Raw genomic sequence first — 21,162 nt, forward strand, 5'->3', positions numbered from 1 at the left:
TTCCCCTTTCTCCCGCGCTCGATTCATTGCCTACTAATTGATTTACGCCCAGACGCTGGCTGTCATCGATTGATTGGGAGTAATAAACTGCTGACCTGGTCCAATGTGTTCACTGTTCAGTGTTCAGTGTCCGTTGTTCAGGGCCAGATTAAAGCCACTGGCCACCGGCCACTGACAATTTATTAGCAAATGTAATGAGCAGAGTTTATTAGCCGGCCGGCTCATGTTTGCATCTAATTGAAATTTACATGCACACCGGACATTTGAGCATATCCTGCCGACCACTCCCCGGTGTGTCTGCGTGTGCCTTTGTGTTTTAGTGCGTTTGTGTGTGGGCAGTGCAAACAATTGTCATCATTAAAATAACGGCCAGGATGCACAGGACACACACAGACGACGCTGCTTCATGAGCATCGCTCGTGTGCATCTACCAGACAATAAATAAAGACAATTTGCAGCTGCAATTATTATGAGAACCGATAAGCCAGCTAAGCAGTTCAACATGTGCTTCACATGATTCTAAAGTGGCTGGCGATACAAACACAAGGGTACACACATAAAGGGACAAATCTGGGTCACAGAGTGTCTGAAAACGTTAAGCAGCTCCTGGAATTGTTTGGCCAATAGTCACTTAGTGGCACTCAGAAAAACTTTACAGACACATTTGTTGAATAATTTTAATATTTTTTTTTAAATAGAATATTAGTCATTTTATCTTTTTGTTTGTTTATAATTTCCCATTTGTGCACTTTTCGTATCAAATGATGCAGCTGCTTTCCCAAATTGTCACCATTGACAGCCAGCTAACTTGATGTGTATCACCAAACAGGTTGCGTGCCACTTCAAAGTGCCTCGAATTGGTCGGCAGATGCACAATTATTGAAAGCCTGTCTGGGAGAAATGTTAAGTGCTCTGTGGTCTGAGATGGAGAACTTTGAATGCCGGAGTCTGGGGTGTCCCGAATTGCTGGCGAGTTTGGCATTTGCCCGAGAAGTTGTGGCCTTTGCCTGTGGCCGACCAATTTCGAAAACCAATTTGGTCAAATCCTGGGGAATGCCTTTGAAAATACTAGCAGCAGTGGCAGCAGCCGTACAAGCAGCAGTAGAAGCAGCAGTGAAAGCAGCAGTAGAAGCAGCTGTATCAGCAGCAGGATATGAGCATTCGGTGTCATTAGCACGGAGCTTAAGCTGGACACAAAAATTAGACTAATGAAAACAAATGGATATCTAGATTAATCCAATAGTGTCCTTATTTATAGACACAGTGGAAATAGAGCGCCGAAAAAAGGCAGTGTCACTGCGACCCACTTTGGGGGATTATTTTTTCCAAGGCAAACCACTTCATTAGCAGAGCCACAAAAAATGCACATCATGGTGGTGCCGAGGCGAAATCAATACCAGAGTGGTGTCATTAGTGGGGCCATCTCCTTTTTTATGCACCGCCATCACGCGAGCTCCACACTCCCACCAAATGATGAACTGCCGACGGTTCTCGGTGTTCGGTGCTCGGCACTCCGCCAGCTGAGCTTATAAACAAATAATCATGGCGCATTTTAATGAGCAAACCAAGCGCTTAATAGTTAATGTTTGAAGGGGAGTGTGCTCTCGTAATGTTGCCGCCGAGCAGGAGTAGCGGCAAGTGTAGTTGCCGCTGCCTCATCCTTCTGGCAGCTGCCGCAGCACGCGCGGGCAAACAAACTGCGATGAGTGGCAGGCAAGAGCAATTTGCATCTGAAGGCATTTAAGTTTCGCATGCTCTGTAATTAAAATAATAAACACGCGCAAAATGCATTAGAAAATTTAGACGAGCGCTTACTGCCGCCACCCTTCGCATATCTGGAATCACTGGCAACAACAAAAACAACAACAACAACAACAACAACCAAAGCACAGACTCTGCCTGGCGGCTTAAAAGCTAGACAACGGCTCACGTTGCGTATACGCAACGCTTGACATTTGTTTGCCCTGCTAAAACGGAGAATCTCGACGAACCGCCTTCTCTGCCGTCCTGTTTATTTGCGCAGCAAGAGCGTGCTATTTGTGTTGGCTGTTTCACTTAGAGCACGCTTTCTAGCAACCTGGCCTCAGGTGTGCCCCCTCCTCCCCTCCTTCACCGCTGACCCCCTCGAACGGAGCAAAAACAGCAGCCACAATGCGACGAACGGGTGGATGGATGGATGGCCGGGTGGTTGCAGTGGCCTATTGTGGTGGCATGCACCGCACACTTGACCTGCAAAACAGTTACAATGGCAGATGCACGGCGAAACAGAAGCAGAAACAGCAAAAGCTAAAGCATCTGGACCTCAGGTTTTAAAGGGTAGCCATGGTGCAAGAATTTTAAAAGAAACTATGTATATCATCTAACTTGGTTTACACAAAGACCTGCTATATCAATTAATTAAAGTTCACTTTAATAAGCGACAAATTAAGTATAATCTGCAAATATATGCCTCACATTTCTCTTTGTGTAGAGGGTTAAAAACCAGGCCAAGAGTTGAAATTGCGAGAGAAATCAGGCTTAAGGTGTCGTTCTTGCAACTCTTCGATGTTTGTTTGTTGCAATTTGCCACAAAATTCAATTCCGGCAAGTGCAGCGGGCGAAAGTCCCTCCTTTCGGGACTCCCTGCCATTCACCCTCGCCAATTTCAACATTTAAATGTTTCCAAGTACTTAGCAAAAATGTTGCTGCCAGGCCAAAAACCCGAGGGCAACACAATGAGACACTTTTGCATTTCCGTCAGTCACACGCAAACGCACCCATACAAAAGCCAGTGCTTTCGCTAAACACTGCGACGAAACAAAATATAAAAAATTACAACAAGTGGGCGGTGGGTGAATGTGGGTGGGGCGTGGGGCGTGGCCGAGGTTGACTGAGTGGTTAGCTGCCTGCTAGGGAGCATTACATCTGTAGACGTCAACTGTGTCAGCTTGCTGATGTTGCTGCTGCTACTGCCGCTGCTGCTGCAGTTACTGCTGATGTTGCTGCTGCAGATGTTGCTACTGCTGCTGCTGCTGGGATGTGGAGGATGTTGCTGCTGCGGCGTTGAGTGCGTCTGTTGACGCTCGAGTGTATCAAACACAACGCAACATCAGCTGCATACTTCTGCAGCGAGTGTGTGGGTGCACTTAAGAGTCACTGTGTCAGTAAACAACTGACCCACTTCGTGATGAACAGGCCGCACCACTACCACCACCACCACGGAAAGCCAGTAACAACAACAGCTGCGCACTCTATTTATCATATTGCACGCTGCGTGGGACCCACAAAGTGTAGCACACTTTTTGGGCAACAAAACTAGCGAGCTGAAGCCAGATTTAAATACGAGCAAACCAAATAGAAGAACTGCCAACTTGGCTAACTAAAAGTTAAATTATTCCATTTTTTTGTTAAAATTAAAATTTAAATACATAAAAATAAATACTTTAATTTTTTTTTAAACTATTAAACATGTCAAACAAAACAAATGTAGCCAAGGCTAAATAAACATGTTACAAAAAAGTATAGACTTTAAAATGTAGCTATTTTTTCAGTGAAGGAAGCAACAGCACTGATGAAGGGCGGAGGCTGGGGCGAGATGGGTAAAATATGCGGCATTTAAATAGCGCAACAATATCTATGAAAATATTTTTGCTGGCCAGACAACCCGTTCCGCTGGGTGTGTTTGCATTGTTTTCATTATTTTCATTCGTGGCAAAATAAATACGCTTTCCATTATTTTCTCTCCGTGCGCGTGGCTTAGTGGGTTGTGGGGAAAATTTTTGAATTTTCGCTTTTGCCAGATACCGTGGAAAGTGGAAAGCCAGACTAACTGCTCTGATCCTGAGCGAACATTTTCCTTTTGGCATTTTGGCAATTTGTCAGCGCTAATTTCACGTTGATTATCCTACACACACAACACACGTTCGTATATATATTTCTTTATATATATATATTTATAAGGGTGTGCTGTGTATTATATAATCATGACTGCTCCAGTTTGGCTGTTTTCTTTGGTTTTGCTTTGCGAAGCATTTTGCCGCTGACAATTAAATGAAAGTAAGATAAATTGTCGCATTTGTTTACAGTTCAACTTGTCGTTTGTGTTTAATTTAAGCGAAATTTGTTGGGTGTGTTTTTTGGCTGCCGCGCGGGAGAATCGGTTAAGGCGGAGGAATCGGGCCAATCGACAAGATATAGTGGGGCCAAGCTGAGCTGCCAGTTAGCCGCTTTAATTTATTAGACAAGCTGGGTTCGCGCCATTCGCCTTGCCGCAAATATTTCGCCAAGGATAAAATCCCCAGAGTCGCGTAATTTGTTGTTCACTTCGCCCAATGCCAGTGGGCGGGTTCGGTGGGCGTGGCAAAGGCTAAGTGTGTGTGTGGGTGCGTGGGTTCTTCTAAGTTTTGATGCGAAAGTTTTGTTTTAGTTTCTCAGTGAAAGCTGTGGTCCAAAGATTGTTTTACCTATTTGTTTTTACATTATGAAATTAGTGAACTTTTGTTTTGTTTGAAGTTGAACTTAAAAATAGATCGAAGTGTAGGAAATGTATAGGGAATGTAAATTAAATTTAAGTTAGTTAAAGAAGTACTTTTCTTTGAAAACAAAGAATAGAAGTAAATAAATTTTAAACTTACTCGACCAGACGAAGGATTCCCATTCAAGTCGCCACGCCTCGCTGGTTCGCCCGCATTTTCGAAATGCAAATACAGATGCATGCGGGCATCCATTAGCATAAACTTTAAGGACATCCGCAAAAACACAGTGACACGTGAGCCGAAGCGCGGAAATATTTTTAATGTCCTGCGGCAGCTGTAACACTTGCGTGGGGAGTGCCTCGAAGTTCGCCGAGCGTGGAGATCAGGGAAAAGCCAGCGGGCCAAGCTCTTTAATGACGACCGGGAGTTAAGTAATTTTCCTTGTATTTTCCGGTGGCGGCCGCACGCCCAACGCCTTTGGCTTAATGCGCTTGTACCTGTTTCAGATCCTGTTACTGTTTCTGTTTCCCTCGCTACTTGCTGTTGGTGTTGCTGTTGCTGTTTTCTCTGACAGCTGCAGCCCGCACTTTGCTCCAGCTGTTGCTCCTTCGGCGCCTGCCAATGGCCTTCGGTGTCATTTGACTCGCAATTACCACCCACTCCAAACGGCCGCCTCTAAGTGGGCCACTACCACTACCACTCCCGCTTATTCGTTTTCTACTTGAGCACAATGTAAATTTGATTATCGCTCGGGCAAATATTTACCAGCCACTCACCAAGTGGGTGGAATGGGGGGAGAGTGGGGCCTTGGGGGGTTGGGGTGCCTTCCAGCAGAGATGGGGGCAACTGGATTGGCTGCCAGCTTTGTTGCTGACATATTTATCTAGACGTTTGCCTCTGACATTTTTGTTCGCTGCCAGCTAGGCTTTCGCCCTTCATCTACAGAGAAAAATAATGTCGGAAAAATTGCTCACTGAGTTGTAACTTTTATTGATTCGATTTAAGAATGCCACCTACCCTACCATTTTAGCGAACTAAAGGATTTAAAAGTGAAAGAACATATGTTATTTTCATGACAGACATGCATATTAAAAACATTAGTGTTGTTATCCTAAAATAAGGTAACAAATGCTAAAAAAATAAACAGAATATTTATTTTCCGTGTAAAAAACCCGACTTTTGTTTAGCTCGTCATGATTAATTAAAACTTGCTCCCTATTTTCGGATGTTGTGGTATTTGTTGTTGCTTCATTTGTTGTTTTTGTTTATCCTGTCCCTGTTGTTGTATTGGTGTTTGAATCGTCCAGTGTGAACAAGTTTCTTTTTTACCACGCAGCTTTTGAACAAATTACAGCAGGACCTCGCTTGTCAGTCGAAAGGAAAGGAAAGAGGGGGCCAAGTGGGCGGATAACGGGGCTGTGCAAGAGTGGGCGGGACAGGGCTATCGTATCCCACAAGAGGCGTGGCACCGAAAGTTGCGGGCAACGGATTTTGGACTCATTAGGCTCGTTCACTGTTGGTGTGAAAATTCAGCAAATATGTATCCAAGAGTGTAGGATGTGTATTAATGTGTATGTGTGGGCGTGTCCCTCTGTTCGCGTGTGTGTATGTGCGAGTGTGATTGTGTGAGTGGGCGGGTGTCTATGTGTAAACACAGGGCTTAATGAGAAAAGAACTTACTCTGCTGTTTGAGTTTGGTTCCCGGTTTCCTCTGTTTCCGCCTTTTCTGTCCCTTTTTGTTTTCGGTGATGTCGGCGGGCTTTATTTAGTTTACACAGGTTAGGTGTTCGTGTCTCTCTATGTGTGTGTGTGTGTGTGGGAGGTGTAACTGTGTGCGTGTTTCAGGTGACAGACATGCAAACACAGCATTGTAATTTCTTTTCGATTTTTGCTCTCTCCTCACTGCGGTTTCAAATTAAAATCCAATTCATTTCCATTGCAAATAGCGCAGCGAAAGATAATTTCCAAGATAAAACGTTTCAGGTTGGTGAAGGATTCGGCTTTAATCTAAAAATTATGGCGAGTCGAGAAAGCAATTAAAGCTTACCGTCGGAAAAGCGTTTAACAGTGTGCGACTCTCATTAAGCAAATAGCTGGCGATTTAAATTAATTCCCATGAACTCGGCATAAATCAAAGTTTTTTATTGCCTGCAATTAAAAAATATTGGGAGATTTATTTTGCGTGCATAAACTAGTTAAATGAAAAATTGCTAAACAATTGAAGCATGGCTTATGATGAATAATCTAACAAAAAGCTGGGAATCGTAAAAAAACAAAGATTATGACACAATTCATAAAATTAATTATGCAGGGATTTCTGAGTTTTTATTTGATTTTAATATGCAAATAGATTACATTGAGTGTAGAAAGAAAAGTCAAACAAAAGGCCTTTGGCAAACACAATAATTTGCAAAATATACACAAAATAAATTGTGGAAGTAATTTAACAAGAATTCCCGGTTTTTGTATGCATTAATGAGTTTGTTTTCAGTCATCAATAATAAGCAAATTAACGTACGTAGTTAAAACTAATTTCAATTTCAATAACTTTCATTTGTTTAGTCGTTAAAGTGATTTTAAATTTGGAAAATGTCTTTGGCGTTCGCAAACAAACTAATTAGTTATGCAGGAAATACACATTTTTTAAATCGTTTTCATTTTGTTTACAAACTCCTATAGATCACGTTTAAAAGAGGAGCGTAAGAGGAAATAAAGAGGGGCATCAACATTGCTAATTACTTTCTCATTATGCAGGCTATTTAGCTTTAATTACACTAAGCTCCAAGCCACGGCACACACAGCCTCACAGGATACCACCACTCACACTCCACAGATGCAGGGACACATGGAGAGCTCTTGAAAACTAGCTAAAAAAAAACAGCGCTCAAATGCTCGAAATGCGCAGGGTAAAGTGGCAACGGCATTTGAGCCTTTCACTTTTCACCTGCCTCGGCTTACGGCCCTCGGCTGCTTTTACCCGCTGGCAATTCCAATTTACAGCGCAAAATGTGCAGAATTTTCCATTTGAAATTTTGGGCCCGGGAAAACCGTGGGGAATGGTGGTCGGTTGCCCCGAAAGGGAAACGCTCTTGTGCGCCAAATTGCCGCCTCTCAACTGGGGAAAATGAGGAAGGATGCAACACTGGGCGCGAAAAGTATGCAACCATAATGAGGCAAGCTGGCTATATCCAGTGTATTCTTTACGATCAATTTTCAGGCTTTCAATCCGGTTGCTGTTCGCCAGGGTTCGGTTAATTATATCAATTTAACAAAGAGGCCTAGTGGTGGGCTTTCCCACTCACACCTGACTGCGGCGAGCTCTTAAAAATACGAATACACCTGGAAAAATTAAATATTTTACAAATATATTTCACCCTTTCATGCATACATTTTTCTTCTAATTTAAACGTTATTTTAATCATATGCAATGGTCAAAAGAGTCAGTAACTAAATTTGAATGAGCCTAAAATAACTTTGAAATGTTAAACAGATATTGTTTACTTTTTCGCCGTGCACGTGTGGGTTGCCCCCTTGGTTTATTTGCATTTTAATATGGCTTGTATTTTATGGGGCCTTTATATTGTTGTAGGCATTTATAATATATTTTCCCCTTAAGCCGCATTTGTGTAATGAAACGGAAGGGATTACCGCTGGCCGCCGACTATCGGTTGCCCCGCAACCCGCAATCCCTGGGATCCTTTTGGTCCGCGAACCATCCACATCCATCCACCCCGTCCATTGGCCAAAACCCATACGTGACCCTTAACCCGCTCCCATCTTTCCCGAAGCCCGAAGTTTAACGAAATTGAAACACATTTGCCTGACAGTTGCCATCAGCTTGGCTTCAATTTGATGTCAGCATTATTGACTGATCCTGGGGGCCCACCGGCGGCTCGGGGCTTCTCTGCCGTCTGGATCGCATATACATATGTTTACCCAGGGCTGAAACACTTCAAGTTGCCTAGTTAAAGTTAAGTGCTCGTGGGCGGGGCGAAGGAGAAGGCGAAGGCGAAGGCGATGCGAACTGGGGCGTGGCCCTGCTCAATCATATTTCACATTCGCCACTTGTCAGCTTTTATCTCGTTTTCGTCATCCCAAGAAGTGCCCATCTTATTCCAGAGGCCACCCTTCCCCTCCGCTTGTCATAATTTCATTATTTGCTGCGTTCAGGCATAAAAAAGGGATATTGTCTGGCTGCCTGTTGTTATTCGTGAGTGTGTGTGTGTGTGAGTGTGGGTGAGTGTGGGTGAGTGAGTGTGTATATGTGTGGGCGGGTTGTCATGAGCACGATGATGCTCGCATGTCCTTTCCGTCGATGTCTGCACACGCATTTATTCCTCGGCTTCTGTGCCAGTTGGCGGCCATCGCAGGCTGACAGAAACCGTCTATACAAACAGCAGACAGGACGAAAGACAGACAGACAGAAAAGATGGGCAGCCAAGCACTCACACAGCCAGAAAAAGAAAGGCAATGATTCTCTGACCTTGGAATTTCATTTTCAAGCAAAGCCTTGAGCTGGAAGTTTAAAAATATTCGTTGTTGAAAAAAATTCTTTCATTTCGAAATTCTAATCTAAAAATAATTATCTTGTATTGTAAATTTAAATTCAAAAAATTAATTCTTATTACCCTCTTTGTTGTATTGGTTAAAAAATGTATATATTTTTTACGTTACCTAATAACTAACCCCCTGACTTTGTAGTACTCATTTTTTTAAGTGCACACATGCTTGGCGCATCCTTTTTTCAGCCAGATGAATGACAGAAGCGCCCGCCACGTGCCTCAAGTTGAGGGACTCGACGGCAGGGGAATTGCTAGCCAAGTGTTGTCCACCGGCCGACCGAAACTTCAATTTTAATTGGATAATTACTCATCCAGTGCGGGATTAAATCCCGTCAGAATTTGCTGCACCGCAAGGGGGTGGTTAATGTGGGAAATCGGGGAAGGTTAACTGCGTGCATCCTTATTCAATGCTCCCTTTGATCATTCAAAGTCTGCGACTCAAGTGGCCGCACATTCAGATATTCCCCTCAATGCATCGCAATGGCTTCCAAATAGACGCACTCCAAAGTGCAGGCTATAAACTGTTGCAACTTGTTGGTGGCACGCACAAAACCGATTCCGCAAAACGTACGAGACACACAGATGACACCCGGAATGTGCAGAAATTGAAAGCCAAATACGGAAAAGTTGTTGTCAAAAGGGTTAACTGCCGACCGACTGCCAAATGGCTTCCCATTCACAAGTCCCCAGCATTAAATGTTCTCCGAATCGATGCAGCTGCATGCAAATGATCCCTCGAGTTTTTCGAGCAGACGGCAACAAAAGAAGAATATTACAACGGAGATACCACTCGCAGTGCCCTCTCCGACTTTAGTTGAGTTGGCCAACCGAGCTTAGCCATGTTCCACAACATCAAAAAGTGTTTTTTCAGACAATTGACATGACAACGGGTCAGAAGAGCTCACGAGATCCCAGGACAAACAATTGGACGCGGCTAAGTGCTGTAATATTTGTACTGCTGTTACACAGGAGGAAATGTGAAATTGTTTAGCCAAGAGGTTTGAAATATGGAATAACAAATATACAAAAAGCATTCTTAAAATTTAAGACCAACTTTAATAATACTCTTAGTAATTAAATATTATTCCTTGAATTTCGGTTCCTTCTTTAAAGGTTACCTTTGTGTTAATAAAACACTTTAAATTCTTTCGCAGTGCACTTTTCCCTGGCAGGGGTGCAAAATGTTTCCGTTGAAGCTGCGAGCAACGAAGCATGAATTCAATATTTTCATCTTTCATCCGCTTGGGCGATTTTTCCGCTAGGATTTCAAAGGCACGGATCCTTCGCCATGGCAGCCTGCGATGCGAATCCCAGCCGAAATCCGACTGTCTGCCGGTTCGTTCGTTGATTAGAATCAACATAAATAAAATTAATTGTTGCCGCTCGAGTCGTCGGGGGTTGCATTCAATTTGATTATTAGCTCAATCCAGACCGAACCGGAAACCGAGGGGTGGTGCTCTTCTGGTCTGACTACTTATTTCGATTTTGTCGTTGGCTAATTTTCCTGTGGTCGAAGCCCGAATCCCTTGGGCCCTCGCCTGAATAACACAAAATAATTATAATTTATTTACAGCGCCCGTCTGTCTGTCTGCCCGAAACTTTGAATGTCGCTCTGTTTGCTGCTTAATTGCCAACTTCTACTCGGAAAAACGGTTTCGGGCAGTCGTCAAAAAAGCCCCCATCATAAATTGTGTGCAATTGTTTCCTGAACTCTGGGCCATTGCATCAGGAAATTAAACTGCGATTCGCCCTCTGTTTTTGGCTGTCCGACTCATCTGCATGCGCCTGGCGAAATATGCAAAAGTGGCACGCCTCCCACAAGGACACTGAGAAAAATCGATGGAAATTCTGATTCAAAATGTGTTATTAAAAAATAAATGGGGAAATGGTTGCCTACTTTTTCTTCTTGATTGATTGACTATCATAAATGTTAATACTGCCAATGATTGTCTGTTTCAAAATGTAGAATATTTCTGGTATATTTTCTTGTGTGCACCCAAAGACTTCAGGCGTCCATAAATTTCACAAAAACTGACCCTCCAGCGAATGTCGTTTTTCGCATTATGCAAAATTCCAGCGACTGAACTGCAGACTGAAATTTAATTTCTGGCGAGGGAAAGCACAAGACAATGAATCGATAATTTATAAATACTCCGATGAGCGGCGCTTAGTGAACAAAAGCAGCACTCATTTCGGCGAACTCGCAATCACCAAAGGGCACAGAGTCCAAAAAATACATAAAACCGAGAGCTGAAACCATTTTCTGAACGGACCAAGTGGTGACCCCACTCGAAATGCAGTCGCTGTGGCAACCAGTTGAGTTGCAACTGCCACTGCCACTGCCAATGCCATGGCTAATGGGTGGGTTTTTGGCTTTGGCATTGGCAGCAGAATCGTTTGGGTTTTCAGCATGATTTCTCAATTGATTGCAAGTGGCGGGCTGGAATCGAAATCGGAGCTGGAGTTGGATGTGGATGTGGAAAGGGATGAGGATGGGGATGAAGAGTTTTGGAGGTGGAGCTGGAGTGGGTGTTGGAGCTAGTGCCATGTCATGCCTAATGCTTATTACCAACACTCGGACGCTTGGCAATTTATGCAGATGCAGATGCAGATGGAGATGCAGATACCGATGCAGATTCAGCTGGCAAAGCTGCTTACGTCGGACGGTTGCTGGCCAACTGCCCACTGGCCTGCCGGTCGATTTGTTGTTTCTATAATTTTAATTGAAGCTCCGTTCGTTCGCTCAGAGAAATATTCCGAGTGAGAGAGATCCGGGGCATTTTTGGCAATTTCCAAAACAAATATTGCTCGAAAGGATCTGCTCCGGCATGCATGAAGTGCCGACCACCTCCGGTCAGTGTTCAGGTGACCAGCTGGGAACCTACCAAATAGTTTAGACCATGAAATTGCTTTCAACACTGGCAACTGACATATATATATTTATATATACAGGGATGTGGGGGGCGGAGCACAAACTGTGAGCACTGCTCCGTAAACATGTTATGTAATTAAAATGCCTTGCAGATATTTTGCCCAAACATTTTGCGGCTGCTTTTCGCTTTTGTGTGCCAAAAATATTCCTTTCCAAATAACTTGAGCTCCTCTTTTATGAGCAGCTACCGCTCGCAGCCCGAACTTTCTCAATGGAATGCCCCAAATTCTGGCAAGCTTTCACCACTTTTCCTTACTCTTGCAGTATGCACTTATACATGTCAAAAAAAAAAAATAAATAAAAAAAATGCAATATCAGTCCAATACATTTTTCCATAACCCAATTTTAAAATAATTTTTTTTGCAAGCTATTTGACTAAATTATTGGCTTGCAACAAAATAAAAACTATTTATAGCTCCTTTTTCGCAATACTTAAAAATATTTATATCCTTGCAGTCTGCCCTTTTTGTAACAAAATTTGTAGCCATTACCCTTTCGCCTTGTTTTTGTCATCATGCACACTTATTAAATTAATGTTTTATTTATCGGTTGCAGACGTCGAAAATAAGGACTACGTAACCGTGAATGCCGAGGCGGGCAAAAACGTGACCATTCCGTGTCCGGGGGTCAACGAGCACTCTCTGGTGGACACGCTCGTGTGGAAAACGGCGTCGACGACAATCGCGCAGTTCGCCAATCGGATACCCCTGCTCCACAGTCCAAGGGTAAGGTTAAAATAAATTATCCCAAGTAGTATCAAACATGTAAAAAAAAACATCAAACATGAAATAAAAAGTAATGCTATTTTTTTAAGTTTTTCCTTCAACCAACAATTTGCGATATTGATATGGATATTCGAAATTACTTATTCAAGATTTACCCTTCCTTGGCCGCTTTCACTCAACAATGGCCCTTTCGTGCCGTATCAGAATTCATTTCAACACTTGGCTCTTTTCCCCCTGGACAGGCGAACGCCCCGAATTTATAGGGCCCTTTCTCGGGCAAAAACGAAGCTGTTAAAATAATTGATGGCCGGTTGCCGGGCCGCTGCTTGAACTTTGCCATCCGCCGCCGACAGCGGCGATGACTACAAGAAAGTGCAGCGAAAGTCCCGACAACTAAGTGGCCATCAATGGGGGAAAATGAAGAAATGCGAGAGGGGGCTATAGGGGGGGCATGGGGTCACAGGGTGCAGTGCAGCCGGCGCGGCTAATATATTTTAAATGCTTGATAGTTGCACTAAAACAAAAGCGACAGGGCGAAAAAAAATGTTCAAGTGGCTGCCAGATGGCAGAAAAAGGATGGCAGGAGGAGCCAAGCGGGCCGAAAGTGATTGCAATGGCCTTAAACGCACTCGGGGGGCCATTGAGGCGGCGCAAACAGAATGATGAAGTTGCCCCTTCGTTGGGAGCAAGATGATGGAGAATCTCGAGATGTCTGCACTCTGAAAAAATGGTGTGTGAGAAAAACCAAAGAAAAATGAGAAAATATAAAATAGATTAAGATTTATGAATGTAGCAATCTTCAAAGAAGCATTCGGTCAAGATTTACCCCATTTAATATTTAGTTAATTTATTATTTATCCTTAATTTGTATAAAAATTGTATGAATGTAGCTATCTTCAAAGAAGCATTCGGTCAAGATTTACCCCATTTAATATTTAGTTAATTTATTATTTATCCTTAATTTGTATAAAAATTTTTCCCAGTGCATTTAGAAGCTTGTGCCTGTGCTGCAGATGAGGGCTAGGCTACCCAGCTATGTGTTAAATGGCGGACTGGGACACTTGAGCTGCAGCCAAAGTTGGTCCCAATCCGGCTTCGGCGCTCGGTTCGCATTTCTTGGCCGAAGTTGCCGGCAAGTGCGGCGGCTGCTTCTTGGCCCGGCTATTATGTGTATTAAAAGTTTTTCACCTTGGCACAGTAGCTGCTTCATTTTATTACAGCTGGCACATGACCCCTCCTCATACACACACAGACAAAGTACTAGTGCCCTGTTGAGCTATTAACTTTTGTTTTATGGCCGAGACTAGAAATGATTCATGTTTGCCCAAGCCAAGCGGACTAAGGAGAATCCACTCGCCCGAAGGATGAGGGATTTTCCTCTACAAGTTTTTCCTCTTTCCCCTTTTTTTCTACGGATTTTCTAGTCATGTAAGGGCAAAGGAGCGATGAATGTAATTAGAGTTTACTGGGAGAACGCAAAAGAAATTAAAAAGTCCTCTTGGCAAATATTTATATTCGGAGCTTGTCTAATAATGCCTGTCGACCAACAATTGGAAATGCAGAATGTAATCGGCTAAGGAGAATATGCATAAAGAAACTAAGGCTGTAATTTTAGGTTATGCATGCGGCAAAAGATACAAAAGTAAATAACCGGGTCAGGCATGCGAAGATAAGCCAGATACACTCAGTCACTGAAGCCAAGATAGATTGGTTGCAATGTGGGCGAAATAATTTAGTTTTGCCATTCGAAACAGACATAAATTCGACCGAAATGCATTTGCTGTATCGCAGTAATCTGTGATGAAAATCCTTATTAAATTTGGCCCAATTCTGTGAGAAAGGCAGGTATGTCGACAGTAGCATGAAAATTATTTTCGGCTTCATGCAATTTCCGAATTTGCTGCAAATCAGAACAGAAAAACAAACAAATCTTGGATGAATTTACTTCCAATGCAGCTGACTTTATGCTCAACTTAGGGAAGACACATAGTTCAATTATGAGCCGGGCTGCATTTGTGGGCAAAACAAATTTGCCTGATGCAGGAAAAACTTTTAGGCCGGGTCGATGACAGGGTTGGTGTGTTTTCGCATATGTATATAGTAGGTCCTCCTCTTATTTAAAAGTTTTTCCCAACGAAAGTGGAAACTCGTGTCGGTCGCCATGTTCGTTGTCTGGGCTTGACTATCTAGATTTTAATTTTCGGATCAGGCAAACGGAGTTCTAATTAAGTTTCCTCATCTCGTTGCAGATACAACTTTTATCGGACAACTTCGGCCTGCACTTTTCGCCCTCCCTAGCAAGTGATACTTCGGAGTATATATGCCTAGTTAACGATCGGCATATACCAGAGGCCATCGTCGATTTACTGGTGCAGGGTGAGTATTTTATATCGGAAATATTCGAAAAGTGTTTCTCCTTCTCGGGGATTTAATTTCGTATTTCCCTTCAGTTTTCATTTTCGAGCAACTGCCATTGGTTTCAATTATCGCGTTCATTTTCATTTACTTGTTTTCTTAATGAAACGCTTAACTACTTTAACGATTTCTCCGGTTTACTTGGCCAACAATCCGCTGGCCCCAGATTTCATTTCCCGATATGTCTTCGTTCCCCGACGCTTTTCTCCTTACTCGTATATTTGCATCGGCGTCACACTCTTGTTTTCATTGTTGTCGCCCTCGCCTTGACATGATTTCCATTTGCATTCCACTGATAGCTGGCACTTTTCTCGTTTCTCCCTGCAGATGTGCCCGATCCGCCGGAGCGACCATTGTTGATAAGTTTCACATCACGCTCGGTGAATTTATCCTGGGCGCATTCGCAGCATCCACGGAATGCGCCCGTCACGCATTTTATTATTGAAACGCGGTAAGTGTTGCCACTACGAAGAATGAAGCCCCACCAGAGGTGTCACCTATAGATTACACACAAAAAGTGTAAGGTCCTGAATATAAAAGAAAACCCTAAAAAAAAGCCTTGGATTGAAATAAATAAGGTTAAGTGACAGTGATAAAGCAAAAGTCTTAAACAATTACCAAATAATAAATCATAATCTTAAAGAAATTGACAAGCAAGACCAAAATTTGAGGAAATATATTTGAACAGGTTTTTTTTTTTTTTTTTTTTGAATATATATATATAGACCTAGATAGCTATTAACGCTAGTCTAGCCAATTGCGCAGCACTTTGCTCCTCAGTGCGTTGTTTTAAGCTGATGAAGTGCCTGTGGGAGGCACTAGGGGGGCTGAGGGGGTGGATGGAAAGCTATGGGGTTGGGTGGTTGGCCAAGGGCGCTGAAGAGCTGTCTGTGGCGATGATGGACGCGCGTCCATGATTGACACATGCAAAGGAGCTTTGCCAAAGGATACAAACTGCGGCTGACCCCATTCCGCTAATGAATTAGCGAGCAAAGCAAAACGCGGATGCACACCATCGCCATTATGCGGCCATCAGCATCAATGGGAGGCTAAGCAGCTGGCCACGCCCACAACTTTGACTTGAAACCGCCCACCTGGTTTCCGCGTCAGCTCGCCGAACGCATTCAATTAAAATCATGAGTTTACGGCTGGCTTAAAGGTGCAACTGTGGGTGAAATAATAGCACTAACACTTTATAAAATAATTTATAAATTGTATTCAAAGTATTAAATGTCTAGCTAAATAACTACAATCAAGATTCCTGATATTATTATTACTCGATGCTAAATATGTGGCCATCACTGTAAATCTCTGGCCGCACATCCTCCCTCTGGTCCGGCAGTACTTTAATTAATATGTAAAAGGATTGCGAGGACATGCCTGACTATGTGGATACGCACTTCACTTGTGCTCCATTTAAATAGAAAAGAAAACACAGGCACGCGTATAAAGCCATCTGTGCATCGGTGTGTGTGCAAGGGGCTTCCCGGGTTAAGTCGAGCACATACACACCCACACACAAGCACACCCACACACACGCAAACGCACACGCCTTGTATTGTACGGCGCTGGCTATTTTCCGAATAACTTGAACTCAATGCGGGGCATGAAATAAAAAGCGAGCGCCGCCAACGCGGCACAAAGGCCATGCGAAAATGTGGAAAAAATACCAAAAAGCGAAACTTTTTCAATAAATTTCCATCAACTGCAGTAGCGCCGAAGGGGAAGGGGCGAAGGAGGGGCGGCGACCGCGAGGGCGTGTCCTCGACAAGACACTGGGTTCCCGGCACAATCGATGACAGCCAACTGGAAAGCAGAGCCTGCGGTGCATTTATGCAAAATAAGAAATAACTGCACCGACACAAACACTGAAGGAAATGTGAACACGCGCCGCCGCCTGCCAAGTATCGCACACTGAGAGATATTTTTAGGGGACACAAAAGAAACTATAAAGTTCAATTTTAAGTTTAGAGCAACTTTACCTAAAGGAAAAGCATTACAGAACGAAGAAGAGATAAGGAATGGCAATAAAACAAAATGAGAATTGATAAGCGAGCGGAAAACATTTTTTAAAAACTTCTTGAGAACGGTTTTCCTCAGTGCATGAGCAGCTTATACGCAGCATAGCATACTTTTTTGGGCAAAGCGTACCCAAAATGAAGCTGCCCCTTCGTAAACTCATTCTCCAGCGCGCTAGAGCTGCAGACTGCATTTTATGTAAATTCCCATCGACATGGGAGTGAGTTGAGTTCTTGATGCTGTCGAGGAACCCCCTCTCCCCCTCCCCCTTCATTCACAACGCCTCTTATTTACATTTTCGCTTGATTCGGTTTATTTGCGCATATGCAAAAGGGGACGAGGCGGAAAAGGGGGCGGGGGCGGGGGGCGGTTCAATATGCACACGAGCTCCCATCGAAATTGAAAGACGCCAACGTCAACGAGATGATGACGATGATGATGGTGATGGGGACATCCTTACGCTGGATTTGCCGGCTTGCTCGCATGCAATTGAAATGGGCTGAGCTGCCCTGCCAAGCGTTAAGTCTATCCATAAATTGCTGCCCCTCAACTGTTGCGTAGCCAGCAGGCAGGATAATGTCATCAGTTCGCCGGATGTGTGCGCATATATGCATTGATGTTTTGTATTTCGCAAATTTCACTGGCACAACTTTCGGTTAACCGAAAACTGGGGCAACTGTGCGGCCTGCCACTCCACAACTGACATGTTTATCAACTGTTGTGGATACTGTTTCTCGATTCCATTCACCAAAACTCAAATAGTGGCGCATAAAAACCCGTCCATATCATTATGCGCTGTCCGCCGATAATTCAGATATTTCATTCGGTCGGGCAATTCACTTAGCTGCATTTTCCGACACTTGATTTTGCCATGTTTATTCAGATTCTTTTTGCCGTACACCGAATAAAATTAATTAAATCTTTCGCTTATGAAAACATTTTCATTCGCTGGTTATTTTTGTAATTTTTGTTCCACATTATGTAAAATACTTGTGAAGGCATAATGAACTGGGAAATATTAATAAAAACACGTTTAATTGGAACAAGTAAAAAACAACATTGCTTAAAGTAAATTAAACACAGTGGCATGCAATTCTTTCATTTAAAATATTCATGTGTACTCCGGTAGTTTAAAATCACTTTCAAGGGATGTCAACGCATGATTTTACTTTCCAATAAAATATATATATTATAAAATCCTCTTTGCTGCCAAAATGTTTACTATAAATTTTCGGTTTTTTAACCAAGTGCCTGACTTATCTGCCGAGGGCTTCGACCACTATTTGTCCATTATCTTTAAGGACTCCGGTCGCAAGTAAATTGTCCTCTTTCAACAACTCGTGCGTGAACCTTGGTCCATAGCCCTCAGTCATATAGGAGCGATACCAACGAAGGGCAAACACAAACTCTCACAGATGCATAAATAACTCATATTCATTTGCTTAATATGAAAAAAAGTGAGCAAACATTTTTAAAGCAGCTTACCACGGGGGAAAAACAAGGACTGGGGAATAACAACAAAAAGCATCCAATACACGTCCGTGGAACCCGCCGCAAATTTATATGCCATTGTGGTTACTTTGCCGGAGAATCTCTCCCTCGATTTTTTCAGCCGGCGTTCCGGGCTTTCAGGACCAGGCCCTGAACATTTCTCATATGTTTTTCATTCGGGCCAGATGATGGGAGGACGCGCTGCGCCATGCTTCATAAAGTCGCCAAATAGTTTTTTGCCACCGAATGCAGCGGGTCCGCAGGGCCCATGCTCCCGATACTTTGGCTATATATGCACAATATATACTCACTAAATGCCCATTGCCAACGCAAACAGATGTGCTCCACTCAACGCGGAAGCTGCTCGCACGCATTTATTAATTTTAATCATTTTTTTGACACAATTTCCGATGGCCGCTTTTTTTCGAGGTACCATTTATTGGTTGTCGCCATTCATGAAATGTTGAACATTTTTCATCGGCTCATATTTAAACAATTTTTAATCACACCATAAAAGCCGCATCGAATCGGTAAGCCCCATTAAAATCAAACTTTAGAAGGGGGCCAGCGCAAAATTTATGCAGGCCCCTGAAAACAGAATGTGCCAAAAAATATGCTAAAATTATGTGAGTTTAGACCAAAATTTACTACACTTTGAAATGTGCCATGAAAAATGTTCATTGTGCGAGCGGCTGCGAGTAATTTATATGCGCGCCAACAACAATATCGGCGGAATACAAATATTTTTTTTGTCGTATCGTAGGTGGGTGTGTGTATATGCGTGAGTGTGTGGTTGTGTGGCTGTGTGTTATTGTACGGCAGAAAGGCGCATAAATATTTTAGTGCCTATGCGCGGCACACATTTCACGAGCGGATCCCAAAAGGACCCAACCACCCGCAAGTGTCATGCAAATCCGCATCCGTTTTATATAAATTTTCATAATGCATTTTATGCCCATGGTTTATGTATATTGGAACCGCTCTGTCCCGCTTTCCCATCGCCGGCAGATTGCAGACGTAAAATATAGATTTCTGAGTTTATTTATATGGATGTGCTCGTGTGCGGCAATTGAGCTGGTAATTGCAATATAAATGCACAATAATGAAATGATTCGTTCAAATAATTTGGTCGAATCAAAATGTTTTGTTTGTCCGCGTGTCGTTTGCTCGATTAATTGTTCATTGAATTTCCCCCACTGAATAAGTCATCAGCACACACTGTAAATTAATGAGGTCATTAAGGTTTCCAAACTCGAAATTTAAGGATACTCTACCCACATAACATTTAAGATAAATAAACTGTTGTTAATATGACCTAAAATTATTTATATTATTTATATTATTTATATTTTCCATTAGTTCCTATTTAATTTTTTATATCTCTTTTCAGTGAGGGCGAGGAGGGCATTTGGGAGCAGCTGGCCAGGATCTACACGAAAACCAATGCGACTTCATATCAGGTGACCGGGCTGACGCCCTTCACCGTCTACAGCTTTCGCCTGCTGGCGGTCAACAAGCTGGGAATCAGTCCGCCGTCCAAGGAGTCCTACTACATAGTCACGCTGCGTGAGGGTGAGTCCTCGTTCCCCAAAAGTCCTTTCGGCTTACACACTTTATTGGCGGACGGATCGTAAACTATTCGCGTAGGCGGTTCGCATAACATAACATAATGTAACATATAGCCCGGAGTTAAGTTGCGCGACACATGACATAACAATTTTTACAATCGCATTAATTTTTCATTTCAATTCCAACGACTTGGCCTGACTTTTAAGTGCCGTCAATGAAAAGTTGTCACAGGCTCGCCCGGTTTGATCCCACTCCCGGTTCTCCCGCAACTACCAGCAATTACGGCCTCGTAAAGCCGGAGTCTCCTCACGTTGTATACGTTTAATTATTTTTCCGCTGACGGCAGGCCAACGCAGGCTCGGCGAGGGCAGGTGTGTCGTCATTTTATGGGGCTCCTCCGCCCGGGAAACTCCTCCCGCATCGCATCCTCCAGCTGGCGATGACATTAAGTGCGTCCGCCTAGGGAGAACTACAATTCCGGTCACAAAAGTGGTTTAAAGTTTTAATGTTCAATCATAAATAGCAACTAAAATCGTTTGAATATTGGTTATTACTAATTTAAATGATATTAAATATTATGCAGGAAGTTGCAGCATAAAAATTAAATACTTAAAAAAAATATTAGATAAAATTTCGATGTCAGAATGGCAAACATTTATTTTCTTGCAATTTCATTACTGCAATCTAAGATCTTTGTTTTTCTATGGCTTGTTTTCCAGAGAATACTATTTTTTTGAGCTGAATTGTCCGCACGTGCGACTGCATTATAGCCACACTTAAACTTTAGGGCCAGCGATCCCTTCATTAACATGCCAGAAAAAGGCAGGGAACCTTACCTCCTAAAAGTCGGGGGAACTATAGGCGAACTATAGGCCAGGCATGCTGTTGTGTTCTTTCGGATGCACTAATTTTGTGCCGAGTGCCTCAGCAATCCTTGTCATTTGGCTGACATTTCACCTGCTGCCGTTGCCCTTGCTGTTGCTGCCACAGACAAT

At 43.1% G+C, this 21,162-nt stretch overlaps 1 protein-coding gene across 4 annotated transcripts in view; it reads left to right on the forward strand.

Moving 5' to 3' along the window:
- The window catches only part of LOC108086531 (tyrosine-protein phosphatase 99A), a 107,181-nt gene that overhangs the window by 24,815 nt on the left and 61,204 nt on the right, over positions 1 to 21,162 (forward strand). For all 4 annotated transcript variants that reach the window (XM_017183460.2, XM_017183464.2, XM_017183462.2 and 1 more), the window contains exons 3-6: positions 12,504 to 12,673; positions 14,923 to 15,049; positions 15,416 to 15,539; positions 19,989 to 20,170. In XM_017183460.2, the coding sequence (XP_017038949.1) occupies positions 12,504 to 12,673; positions 14,923 to 15,049; positions 15,416 to 15,539; positions 19,989 to 20,170 (603 nt within the window). The remainder of the gene's footprint in view (positions 1 to 12,503; positions 12,674 to 14,922; positions 15,050 to 15,415; positions 15,540 to 19,988; positions 20,171 to 21,162) is intronic.

This window comes from Drosophila ficusphila, unplaced genomic scaffold, assembly GCF_018152265.1.
Source record: "Drosophila ficusphila isolate 14025-0441.05 unplaced genomic scaffold, ASM1815226v1 contig_791, whole genome shotgun sequence".
Taxonomy (NCBI): Eukaryota; Metazoa; Arthropoda; class Insecta; order Diptera; family Drosophilidae; genus Drosophila; species Drosophila ficusphila.